Source organism: Pseudonaja textilis, chromosome 5, assembly GCF_049901715.1.
Source record: "Pseudonaja textilis isolate UNSWEBS1 chromosome 5, rPseTex1.2, whole genome shotgun sequence".
NCBI lineage: Eukaryota > Metazoa > Chordata > Lepidosauria > Squamata > Elapidae > Pseudonaja > Pseudonaja textilis.
In genome coordinates this window covers 70,666,571-70,679,378 of record NC_141994.1, presented here as the reverse complement: position 1 = coordinate 70,679,378, position 12,808 = coordinate 70,666,571, and the positions used below count along the sequence as shown (strand labels likewise).

The window sequence follows — 12,808 nt, the reverse complement described above, 5'->3', positions numbered from 1 at the left end:
TATACATGTGGTGAGAAAAATGAATCTTGACCATAATAAATCATAATAAAAATCATTGTGATGTTGTCAAACACCAGAACCTTTGACATATTTCACCAGGCAACCATCTTCTCGTGAAACACTCACCAAGTCTATATAGGATAAATGAGAATCACTCTTAGTCAATTCTACGTTTTGTGGGGAGTCTCCACAGCCTGCAAATGGTAATTGGGAGCAGGAAGATAACAGAATAACAGAGTTGGAAGGGACCTTGGAGGTCTTCTAGTCCAACCCCCTACCTAGGCAGGAAACGCTACACCACTTCAGACAAATGGTTATCCAACCTCTTCTTAAAATCTTCCAGTGTTGGAGCAGTCAAAACTTTTGGAGGCAAGTTGTTCCACTAAGTAGTTGTTCTCACTGTCAAGAAATTCCTCCTTAGTTCTAAGTTGCTTCTCTCCTTTATTAGTTTCCATCCATTGCTTCTTGTCCTGCCTTCATGGGGTTTGGAGAATAACTTGACTCCCTCTTCTTTGTGGCAGCCCCTGAGATATTGGAAGACTGCTATCACGTTAACCCTAATTCTTCTTTTCACTAGACTAGACATTTCCAATTCCAGCAAACATTCTTCGTGTATTTTGATCATTTGATTATTTTATCTATTCTTTACAAGGCCCTCCCTCCCTCCCTCCTCCCCTTCCCCTCCCTTTCTTCTTTCCTTTCCTACCCTACCCTTCCCTTTTCCGTTTCTGTTTCCAATTCTTCATCTTTTGCCTTGTTCCTTCCTTCCTTCGTTCCTCCCTCCATCTCCATTCTTTCCTTTCTTTTCCTTTTCCTTTCCCCTTCCCTTTCTGTTCCTGTTTCCTTTCCTTCCTCCTTTCCTCCTTCCTCCCTTCTCCTCCCCTCCTTCCTCTCCTGCCCTCCCCACTTTCCTATCATGTCTGCTCACCCATCTCTTTCTTACATTTTCCTGTACCAGCTGCTCTCTTCTGTCAGAAAACTGTTGAGATGGGCTGGTGGGTTTCATTGATTGGGGAGGTGCTGCCACCTTCTGTCTGCAATTGTCATTTGGGACATTTTTTTATATATTTATTTTTAAATAATTAAACAGAATTGTTCAATTGTCTTGCAGTGAGTTGTCCAGCGGTGAATTGGCTGCGCTGTTGTGGTTAGGTGCGGATGGCTGAGGAAAGCGAGGACTCAGATGAGGGGCCAGGACCATTAGGGAGTGGACTGCTGCCTTCAGAGGTTGTGGGGGCTGGCAGCAGCGATGAGGAGGTTTACAGATAATTAGAGTTGGAAGGGACCTTGTAGGTCATCTAGTCCAACCCCCCACCCAAGTGGGAGACCCTACACCATTTCTGATAAATGGCAGTCCAATCTCTTCTTGAAAGTCTCAAGTGATGGCGCTCTCACAACTTCCGAAGGCAACTTCTGTTCCATTGGTTGTTCTCACTGTCAGAAAGTTTCTCCTTATTTCCAGGTTAAATCTCTCCTTGTTCAGTTTCCATCCATTATTCCTTGTCTGGCCTACAGGCACTTTCAAAAATAGCTTGACCCCTTCCTCCTCCCTGTGGCAGCCCCTCAAATATTGGAAGACCACTATCATATCTCCCCTAGTCCTTCTCTTTACTAGACTAGCCAAGCCCAGTTCCTGCAACCGTTCGTTGTATGTTTTAGCCTCCAGTCCCCTAATCATCCTGGTTGCTCTTCTCTGTACTTTTTCTAGAGCCTTAACATCTTTTTTATAATGTGGTGACCAAAACTGGATGCAGTACTCTAGGTGTGGTCTTACTAAGGCTTTATAGGGTGGTATTAGTACTTCCCTTGATCTTGATTGTATCCCTGTGTTAATACAATTTAGGATTGCATTAGCTTTCTTGGCTGCTGCTGCACACTGCTGGCTCATATTTAGCTGGTTATCCACTAAGACTCCAAGATCCCTCTCACAGTTACTGCTATTGAGCCTGGTTTCACCCAGTCTATATGTGTCCTTTTGGTTTTTCTTGCCTAAGTGTAGGACTTTACTTTTCTCTATATTGAATTTCATTTTATTAGATATGGCCCAGTGTCTTAGTCTGTCAAGATCCATCTGGATCTTGAGCCTATCTTCTTGGGTGTTAGCTATTCCTGCCAGCTTAGTATCATCTGCAAATTTGGTAAGTTCCCCTTCTATTTCCTCATCTAAGTCGTTAATGAAGATATTGAAGAGTACTGGGCCTAAGACGGAACCTTCTGGCACCCCGCTGCTTACTTCCCTCCGTGTAGACTTAGACCCATTAAGGACTACTCGTTGAGTACGGTTTGCCAGCCAGTTGCGTGTCCATCTAGTGGTGGTGCTATCTACTGCACTTTTTTCTAGCTTACTAAGAAGTAGGTTGTGGTCTACTTTATCGAATGCCTTGCTGAAATCTAAATATATTATGTCCACAGTATTTTGCTGGTCTACTAATTTAGTCACTGTGTTGAAGAATGAAATAAGATTGGTTTGGCATAATCTGTTTTTAACAAACCCGTGCTGACTGCTAGTTATTACACAGGTTCCCAAGGAGCCTGTGCCAAATGCGTGTGCGCGCAGGATTGCTCGCAGGAAAGAGCAGCTGCAACAGCACAGGCGACTCAGGAGCAAGGCTGCAAGGTAATGGCCCCTCCTTCAAGAAGATAAAAGCAAGCTGTGAAACAAACGTACTTCGCAGAAGGCAAAGACGTTTTGAAACTTCAGCCTCGTGGACGTTCCAGTATCCTGAGTTTATATTTGAAGATTCTTGTATTGCAAATTATTTCTTGTCTGTTATCTTTTGGCAAGCCTCGCACAGTTTGGCAAGGCTTGTGCTTATCACAGCTAATCATTTTGCAAAAGCATTACAAGGTTTCTGTTCTATTTGGATTGTGTTTGATTTGTTGGAAAAGGGTATGGGCAGAACATGCGATGAGTTGGCTGCGGTGAGCTGGTTGTGGCATGCTGGTCCATTCCCCAAGCAAACACAGCTAAAGACTTAAAAACCCGCCATCAACACACCCTGGTCAACATCTAAACAACCACATACGATAGGCACTATAAATAACACACCCAGAACAGAGTGAAATTCCCTGAAGATGAGTTCTAGCACGAGTCCAAAAGCTCGGAAGACAAAACCTCTGGTACCAATGACCGACCCAGATTAGATCCTGAAATGTTAGTATGTATTGCTAATCCATGTATGATATGCCATGTGCTAAATGTCAGGGCTCCGGCAGTTACCCCCAATTAAATCATGAGTCTCTAGGCAAAATGCCAAAACTTAAAGAAAATTTATTAGGACTAAACATGTCCGGCACTGCCTGGGTGTAGCCGACTGTGAGACACATCCTTCATTGTCACTCTTGATCCTGGTTTTCCCCCACCCCCTGGGTGTATCATAATTTATATTCTCCAATGGGACACCTCCATAGCCCAGAGTCATCAATCATGCTCTCCAGTTAGAATTTTGCACGGCAGAAACTTCAGTCGCCTGGAAACCATCTTTGAAAACATTTATGGAATGCAAGCTGCCCACTACTCCCCGCTCCCTTTCTGTTGGCAATTCTAAAAAGACCCATAGAAATATTTTATGAGTTGACACTAAATAAATAAATAATCCAGTGGTGGGATTCATTATTATTTTTTTACCACTGGTTCTGTGAGTGTGGCTAGGTGGTCATGTGATTGGCCGTGGCTTGGTGGTCACGTGATTGGGAGGGCTTGGCCACCTTGATGCCACTCATGTCAAGGGGCACTTTGCCCAGCCCCTCCCCACCCAGCCACTCCTTGTCACCCCCAGCCTCAATGTAACTATAGTTCTGTAAAATTGTTGTTCACCTTTTTTCAACTTTATTATCTGCATCTGCATACTATGGGTGTACTTTCATGGACCACTGAAAGAAGGAAATTATTGCTACCAGTTCACTAAAACTGGCTAAATCCCACCACTGAAATAACCCCCAAACCCCAAGCTGGAATGTATTTGCAATGGGTGTTCTCCCTGCCACCACACCTTACCCGCATATCTGATTGATTGATAAAATTGTGCAAAATGGAACAGTCAAACTTTTTTAGATGGATTTACTGAAAGTCACAAGAGGACAGAGATCTTGGACAAGCAAGTCTATTGCAAGACTTAAGAAAGCCATTGAGAAAGAATTCTAAGAGCTATTGCACAGGTAGTCCTTTCTTCAGAGCGATTGTAACTTCAGTTGCTAAATGAACTGTTGTAAGCTGAGGACTAACTGTAATTAAATGCATTCATTTAAGGTGTCATACAGGTAAGCTGCAGGGTTTGTACCAGGGGTGGACTTCAAATTTTTTTTAGCAAGGGGCTCTCTGTCCTAATGACTGGCTGGGTGGTCATGGCTGGATGGACATGTGACTGGGTGTGTGTGGCCAACTCGATGTCGCTTCTATGGGACTAGGTGCGTTTGGGTCTTTTTCCATGTAAGATTAAGAGTATCTTGGTGACGTTTCAGCAAGGTCCCACTTGCCATCCTCAGGCTGGTGCTTTCGGCTTCGTGCCAGTGCAAGCAGTGTGTGATCGGAGCTGCCATCTCTCTATAAATACTGGTGGGGGGGACTGGTGTGCTGGGCTGGTTGGCTGTGCTGCTGCCTCTTGATTGGTTGATGGAGTTGATGTTGGTATAATGGGCTGTGTGATGGCCTTGTGAGTTTTGTTGTGGAGATATCCTGGATCTTGTGCTGTAATCTCCTGGGTCGTTTGTTTTGTAGTGATCTTTTTTCCATTAGCCTCTCGTGTTTTAACGGCTTGGGTAAAGGGTTGTGTGATGGGCTTGTGAGTTCTTTTGTTGTGGTATCCTGAGTCCTGCATTGTAATCTCCTGGGTCACTTGTGTTTTGATCTCTTTTCCATTAGCCTCCTGTGTAGTAATGGCTTGGGTAATGGTTTGTGTGATGACCTTGTGAGACTTATTGCTGTGATATCCTTGGTCTTGTGCTGTGATATCCTGGATCATTTGCTGTGTTGCAACTTCTTGAGTTCTTGTGGTGTAATTTCCTGAGTTTTCTGATGCGATATCCTGAGTGGGTGGCTGTGATGTAGCATTCTGGGTTTTAGTCTGGCTTCGAGTTTGGGGTCTGGGTGTGTGTTCTTGGCGTGTGTCAGCTTGTTTGGTTTTGAGGTCAGGGGGTGCGACAGCTGGCGAAGCAGCCATGGTCTGTTTTCTGGATGGTGGTTGTCCTTCGTTCATAGGATGGGCTTGGGCCTGGGTCTGATGAGGGGAATTGGCGGTGGTGTCCCATGTTGTTTTGGGTCTGGTGTTGGTTTTCGTGGCTGGGACTCGTTTGTTGGTGAGGGCTAGCTTCCAGATGTCTGGTAGGTGGGACGTATCGTCATGTATATATGTATATATGTGTATATATATAATATACCAAAAAGTTGTTTATTATTTTGTGCATTTAATACTTAAATAAAAGACTGGGTGAAACCAAGCTTAATAGCAGTGACTGTGAGAGGGATCTTGGAGTCTTAGTGGAGTTTCTGGTGAGTTGCATGATTCTTATTATTTTGGAATTAATCCCTCGGAGGCTAGTGGCTATGTTATCTGAGTTTCTCCATGACTCTCCCTCTCAAGCGCTGAGCGGATTGTTTATCTAGCTTGCAACACATTTACAAGGTGTGAAATGCTCTTGGCTGAATGCCCAAAAGTTCAATTAAGCCTATTAAGAGCTTTCCCTTGCTGCTTGTCTTTCTGGGGTTACTGGGGGCTCTACGAGCCCCTCAGAGTCTTAGCTAGAGGCTCGCCTGAGCCCCTGTGAGCCCCCGGTAGCCAACTCCTGGTTTGTACCCTGGATGTGTTTGTTACATGAAGCTGTTTTGTTGCATAGCAAGCACCATTGAAAAGGTTAATATTCTTCTTCCCATAGCATTTAGCAAGTTGTATTTCCAGCTGCTTCAGGCTATGCTGGACTATCTGAGCTTGATTATTTTCTGCAATGACTCCCCAGGATTTTTTCTGTTTAGCCACACAACAAGCTGCAGCCCAGATATGACTAGGTATGTTCACTCTGCTATGAGCAATGAATTCACTCCCAGGCACTACGCCCACAAGGACATAGGTATCAAGGCACCCTTTGGTAAGTTTTGTCATACTTCTTTCATAATCCGCCCATTTTCCTTGATTGAGTCGGCGAAACTGGGGCACAATATTGGTTAAGGTGAAGGTCGCAGCTTTGCTCTCCCGGTCCGGTTGATGGAGAACAGGTAGCAAGTGTCCTCGGTCGTATAAAGCCTGTTTGTAATCCTCGGAAACAGCCTGGCTGTTTTTGAGGAGCGTGCGGTCAATTTTACAGGTCTTTTCCAATTCCATGCTTTTCCGGCTACGCTCCCTCGGCAGGGCAAGCTAGGAATAAGGAAGGACAAGCAATGGGTTTGGTTAGTATTCACACAGCAATGAATTGGATATCCTGAATCTGGAGGAATGATCTACCATATATCTGTCAGGGTGTGGGATATGCGATACTCTATAATAGAATAGAATAGAATAGGGAATGGAATGGAATGGAATAGAATAGAATAGAATAGAATAGAATAGAATAGAATAGAATAGAATAGAATAGAATAGAATAGAATATGGAATGGAATAGAATAGAATAGAATAGAATAGAATAGAATAGAATAGAATAGAATAGAATAGAATAGAATAGAATAGAATAGAATAGAATAGAACAGAACAGGAATAGCATCACATAGCATAGCATAGAATAACTGGAAGGGATCTTGGAGGTCTTCTAGTCCTACCCCTCTGCTCAGGCAGGAAACCCTATACCATTTCAGACAAATGGTTGTCCAATCTCTTTCTTAAAAACTTCCACTGTTGGAGCCTTTACAACTTCTGGAGGCAAATTGTTCCATTGATTAATTGTTCTAACTGTCAGGCAATTTCTCCTTAGTTCTAGATTGCTTTTCTCCTTGATGAGTTTTCACCCATTGCTTCTTGTCCTGCCTTCAGGTGCTTTGGAGAATATATTGACCCCCCCCCCCCACCTTCTTTGTGGCAGTGCCTCAGATATTGGAAGTCTGCCATCATGTCACCCCTAGTCCTTCTTTTCACTAGACTAGACATATCCAATTACTGCAACCATTCTTCATGTATTTTGATCATTTGATTGTTTTGTCTATTGTTTACAAGGCTCTCCCTCCCTTCCTCCCTTCCTTCCTGTTAGAAATAACATAGGTTACCTAACGTAGTTTGGGTAAAATAATATATATAAACTATGATTGTAAGTTTAAGTGTGTGTCACTTTAAACTGCAAAGTATGTAATTTTGGGTGCGGTTGTGAACCACCATAAGAGGGAGCAAGAGAACCTGACGATTCCCTGACGATTGACTGGTTTGATGGATTGATGGTTTGTTAACTGCGTGTTTTTCCCTACTGCTGAGTTGCTGAAGGAAGAGAGGAGTTTTGACTTCTTCATATCTCTACTGCGAGGAGATATATTACTGGACTGATATTTGTAAGTTTACTGACCTCTTTTTCGACACTGGACTTTGCAACTGAATAATCCCTGGATGGACTGAACTAGTGAATGATATATGGACTGTTTGACTATGCTAAAACTCTTACTGGAATAAACTATTTAACTAGCACTGTGTATCTGTTTTACTGAGTGTAAGCTACAAAAACGTTTATCTCACATATTTTGCCTGCCTGCCTGACTGCCGTGCAGATTCTGCTAGGGTGTATCCCTAACATTTCCTCCTTCCCTTCCCTTTCTCTTTCTCTTTCCCTTCTCCTTTCCTTCCATTCCCTTCCCTTCCCTTTTCCTTTCTGTCTCTGTTTCCTATTCTTCCTCTTTTTCCTTGTTCCTTTCCTCCTTCCTCCCTTCTCCCTCCATTTCCATTCTTTCCTTCCTTTCCTTTCTTCCTTTCCAAATGTGTGCTTACCAATGCATTATAAGCGGTACTAACACTCCACATCATCCTGATTCTATCCCTCCTTTCTTTTTGATAGCATCTTCCAAGCATCCCAGCCAACAGGGCAGCTAAGAACCGTGGTGGTGCAGCATTGTAAGCTAATTCTGCTGACTGCCAGCAGTTCGATTCTGACCAGCTCAAGTTTGACTCAACCTTCTATCCTTCCAAGGTCAGTCAAATGAGGACCCAGGTTGTTGGGGGCAATAGCTGACTGTAAACTGCTTAGAGAGAGCTGTAAAGCACTATAAAGCGGTATATAAGTCTAAGTGCTATTACTATATTTGCATGGATTGGGCAACCATTTGACTGGGATGGGATCAGGCTCCTGACTTTATGATTCTAAGATGGCCTTCAAATAGATTGGAATAGAATATTTCTTCTTTTCTTTTTACAATATTTTTTTTATTTTTTATTACAACAAACATCATTGTATGAACAGTGTGGTTCCGGAGTGTCTCACATTTTAGTACAAATATGACAATATTCTTCATATTTAATACAGTTGACAATCTTTTAAAATTTGATAATAATACCTATATTTTGTTAAATTATCGACCTTAATTCTTCAATATTACAGCATGTTATTTTTGTGTCAGTTTCTATATTCTTAACATCACTTCTTTTACTACAGATTATATATTAATAATCATATTAGCAGTGTTTAACAGGAAGTACTATTAGTTAAGATATATAACCGCTAAATGTAATAAATATGAATATTAACATTCTATTGTAAGAAAAAGAATGATATATGGAATTTGATTGATATAAAAATAATATTGTGAAGTATTGTATAAGATAACAAAGGTTATAATTTAATAAAAATAACTGTAATATTACAATTGCATAACTTGTCAAAGGTAAATATGAGGAATACTATTTTACTTGTATTAAGATGTGATTAGAAAGGGGATTTAAAAAATACATATAATAGTGGCATCATTAAAAATAGAAAAGGGAATAAACCGTGGAAAATTATAATTTAATATAAATTTGTGAATTGTTATTAGAACTACATAATTTGTTAAGCACTGGAATAGCATTTTTCATGCTTCCCTGTGAATTCTGGAAATTTAGGCCCCCGGTAAAGTCCACTTTAAACTATCCTCTAGTAGAGAATACACATTGCTTGAGTTTGGAATGTGCGGGTTCTAAGTTCTCTCTGAGTTTAGTTTTTTTGGGCGAAAAGAATCAGATGGAAGTATGGCCTGGCCAATGTGAATAACAGAATTCTTACCACCTAGCTCCTGGTGAACTCTGGGGTTAATTATGTACAAATAATTTTTTTTTAATTAAAATAACCCTTATTAAACAAATTCTACAATTAAAAACAGTTAAAAACATATTTCAATTCATTGCAGTGCATTTGTAGTAGCATTCACTCACTTTGATATATTCTTTAGTATGTAGAATATTGCTAAATATTTTTACAATTATTTTACATTATATTTATATCATATTTATGTTTGATTTATGTGATACGGTATTTACATAATTATTTACATATTTATACATAGTTATGCTTATTCATACCATATTATTTCATCTCACCATAACCTTTCATTCAGGGGTGGGATTCAATTCTTTTAACAACTGGTTCTGTGGGCGTGGCTTAGTTGGTGGTCATGGCTTGGTGGTCATGTGACTGGGTGGACTCTGTGTGCAATGTGACTCTGTAAGCAACACCAGAATGTTTCCTTCCTGCCCTCCTTACAGAATTAGACCAGTAATTTCTTCTAACAACCGGTTCTCCAAACTGCTTAGAATGTTAACAACCGGTTCTAGCAAATAGGTACGAACTGGTAGAATCCCACCTCTGCTTTCCTTCATTTCTCTGTTTGTGTCAACCTTGCAACCAATTATACCATAAATTCCAAATTTCATGGTACTCTGTCTCTTCTCCCTCCTTCATTTCCATTGAAAGCCTATCCATTTCTGCACATTCTAAAACCATTTTTATTATCATAATACCGGAGGGAATGCTGTCACAAATAATGTACAAATGATTCTTAAATTCATGTCTTTCCTTATTTCCTAACATCTGATGGGTCCTTAAAGGTGACCTCCACTGCATGAATGTTTCACTTCAAATAAGAACTCTTTTTACCTGTGGTTCGATCTTCCAGTTGTTTGTTCTTCCTCTCCCACCTGATTGATATTTATACGCTGAGAATATAGGGATGCGCCGTTCTTTGTCGTACAGTGTGGCAAACCGATACTTGCCCCGGTAGAACTGGCAGATTGTGGCCAGATCCTTTGGCATCAGTGACAGTTTGGGGGGTTTACGGTTTAAAAAAAACTGAGTGCAAGTTTTGAAATTGTCCACCACCTCCCCAGTTGCAGGCAGGAGAAAAGAGGCAGCCAGGGAGAGGGTCCACAGAGGCAACATGGCTGTTTGCTTGGTTGGGTTGGTCCTTCTAGCAAAAAACAGAGAGAAAGCTCTGATTCAGCAGTTCTTTCTTTTCCATGCAGAATGTAAGAATGGCTTACCTTGAGGTTGGCTTTGGCCATGGGCACATGAAATCCAGCAACCTGGTAAGAGGGAAGCCAACCATCTCGACCAACAAATGCTCTGTCCTACACATTGGTAAAAAAAAATCAATACACCAAAGACAAACTAGGTGGATATGACCTGGTTGATGATCCTCACTCTGTCAAGGACCTTGGAGTTCTCATATCAAATGACCTAAACGCCAGAGCTCACTGTAACAGCATTGCCAAAAAGGCATTAAGAGTTGTAAATCTAATCTTATGAAGCTTCTCCTCTGGAAATATCGAATTGCTAACTACAAAACTTTTGTCAGACCAATACTCAAATACAGCTCATCTGTCTGGAATCCACACTGCATATCAGACATTAATACAATTGAGCAAGTCCAGAAATATTTCACGAGAAGAGTACTACACTCCTCTGCTTGCAACAGAATACCCTACACCACCAGGCTTGAGATTTTGGGCTTGGACAACCTTGAACTATGCTGCCTATGGTTAGACTTAAGCATAGCACGCAAAATTACCTGCTACAATGTCCTACCAGTCAATGACTACTTCAGCTTCAACCACAACAATACAAGAACACACAACAGATACAAACTCAATGTAAACCGCTTCAAACTCGATTGCAGAAAGTACGACTTCAGAAACAGAGTGGTCAATGCCTGACTCTGTTGTTACATCCTCTAAACCCCCACTCCTTTAACCTCAAACTAACCACTATTGGCCTCACCCCATTCCTGTAAGGGGCGTGTCTACAGCCCCTGTCCTATTGTCCCCATTTATTTGTACCTATTTCCTGTAATCTTACTCATGTTTATACTTATGCCTTGTAAGCGATTGACAAATCAAATAAATAAATAAAATAAACCAGATTGCTTACAGTCTAGATGGGAAAGCCAGAATGTAGGAAGAGAAGAGCATTGTTAAACGGGTAAAGTAAGAGGAGGACGTGGAAAGAAATGGAAAGGAAGAGGGAAAGAAAAAAAGGAAAGGAAAGAGGGAGGAGAGGAGAGGAGTGAACAGTAGCTGTAAAGTGGTAAAGAAGAGAAGGGCAGGGAAAGAAAGAGAAAGGAAAGGAAAGGGGAAGGGAGAGAGGAAGGAGGAAGGGAGAGAAATGTAGTTTACTTTATTGTCATTGAATCTCGTACAACGAAATCAAACACCATCTTCAGTGCACATCATGACCATGAAAATAAACACAAACACACATCCTTCACACTCCACAGTTGAACCGAAAACCCCCGACACCTCACCAATGCTGCACTATACAGTAGGATTCAAAAGAGCTACTGCCCTGTGATAGAAGCTGTTTTTCAGCCTATTTGTTCTTGTTTTTATTATTCGGTCTTGCCAGATGGTAGTAGTTCAAAAAAAAAAGTAAAGAAAAGAAAGGAAATAAGGGAAGGGAAGGGGAAGGAAAGGAAAGAGGGAGAGAGGAAGAAGGAAGGAGGAAGGGAGAGAAAGAAAGTGAAAAAGGAATGAAGAGAAGGGAAGCGAAGGGAAAGGAAAGGAAAGGAAAGGAAAGGAAAGGAAAAATAAGAGGAAAGTTTCCCAAAGAGGTTCTAATGAAGAACAAACAGGAGTTTGATGGGAGGGGGATCAGCTGAGGAGAAGGAAAAGAGAGAAGTGAGAGGAAGAAAAACAGGTGAAAATGGTGAAGAATTTGTAGCTAATTTTGGATTGCAGTTGACAGCTTCCAAGTTGCTGCTTCAACTTTCCAACTGGGATTGATGAGATCATGGTTTGCTACTGAGTTAGCAGAGACAGCTTCAGGAGACCTATAGGGAAGCCCGATAGAGAGAGCTTAATAGGGAAGGTATTCTTGTTTTGCTTTTCTTTAATTGTCTGTTGTACATTAAAAAAAAGAGAGGGAGAGAAGTTGGCTTCTCTTACCAGATGTCTTTCTTGGGTGACAATCAAGTTTCTTTCGTAGTCAGTGCTATACCAGACTTCCTGGAAGAGGAAGGGTCTAGAGGCAAAATTGCAGAAACACACAAAAACATCCAACACCACCCCACAACTATAAGTGAAGATTGGTATTCTTGGACAAGCACAGGAAGCAAGAAGCAGAGCCAAGTGAAGGTCTGAAGAAATGCAGAAATCCCAAGGTGGTTATTTATTTATTTTTATTTATTTATTTGATTTGTCAATTGCTTTCAAGATAATAGGTATAAGTTTAAACATAATGAATAGGACAGGGATGCACACTGGTGCGCTTATGCACGCCCCCTACAGACCTCTTAGGAAAGGGGTGAGGTCAATAGTAGACAGTCTAAGGTTAAAGTTTTGGGGGTTTGGGGAAGAAACCACAGAGTCAGGTAGAGTATTCCAGGTTAAGAAGACCTCTATTAAATTCTAACTAACCAGGGAGAGAAGCAACCTAGAACTAA

At 41.4% G+C, this 12,808-nt stretch overlaps 2 protein-coding genes across 2 annotated transcripts in view; both read right to left on the bottom strand.

The window, feature by feature from the left end:
- The window catches only part of LOC113450694 (TRPM8 channel-associated factor homolog), a 30,198-nt gene extending 26,864 nt beyond the window's left edge, over positions 1 to 3,334 (bottom strand). Inside the window, exon 1 of the mRNA XM_087935498.1 lies at positions 3,316 to 3,334. Coding sequence (XP_087791624.1) covers positions 3,316 to 3,334 — 19 coding nt within the window. The remainder of the gene's footprint in view (positions 1 to 3,315) is intronic.
- A 958-nt stretch (positions 3,335 to 4,292) lies between these two features.
- LOC113452017 (endonuclease domain-containing 1 protein-like) lies at positions 4,293 to 10,331 on the bottom strand. Its single transcript, XM_087935643.1, has 2 exons — positions 10,021 to 10,331; positions 4,293 to 6,347 (listed from the first exon to the last, which is right to left on the bottom strand). Exons 1-2 carry the CDS (start codon positions 10,309 to 10,311, stop codon positions 5,715 to 5,717), a joined length of 924 nt encoding a protein of 307 aa, XP_087791769.1. The 5' UTR covers positions 10,312 to 10,331; the 3' UTR covers positions 4,293 to 5,714.
- Positions 10,332 to 12,808: the final 2,477 nt, after the last annotated feature.

Bases quoted from the DNA above. Each gene is read 5' to 3' on its own strand.
- LOC113452017 (XM_087935643.1), bottom strand. From the start codon at position 10,311: ATGTTGCCTCTGTGGACCCTCTCCCTGGCTGCCTCTTTTCTCCTGCCT. The intron at 6,348-10,020 runs GTTCTTATTTGA...CCTTATTCCTAG, and splicing joins TCGAACCACAGGTAAAAAGA to CTTGCCCTGCCGAGGGAGCG.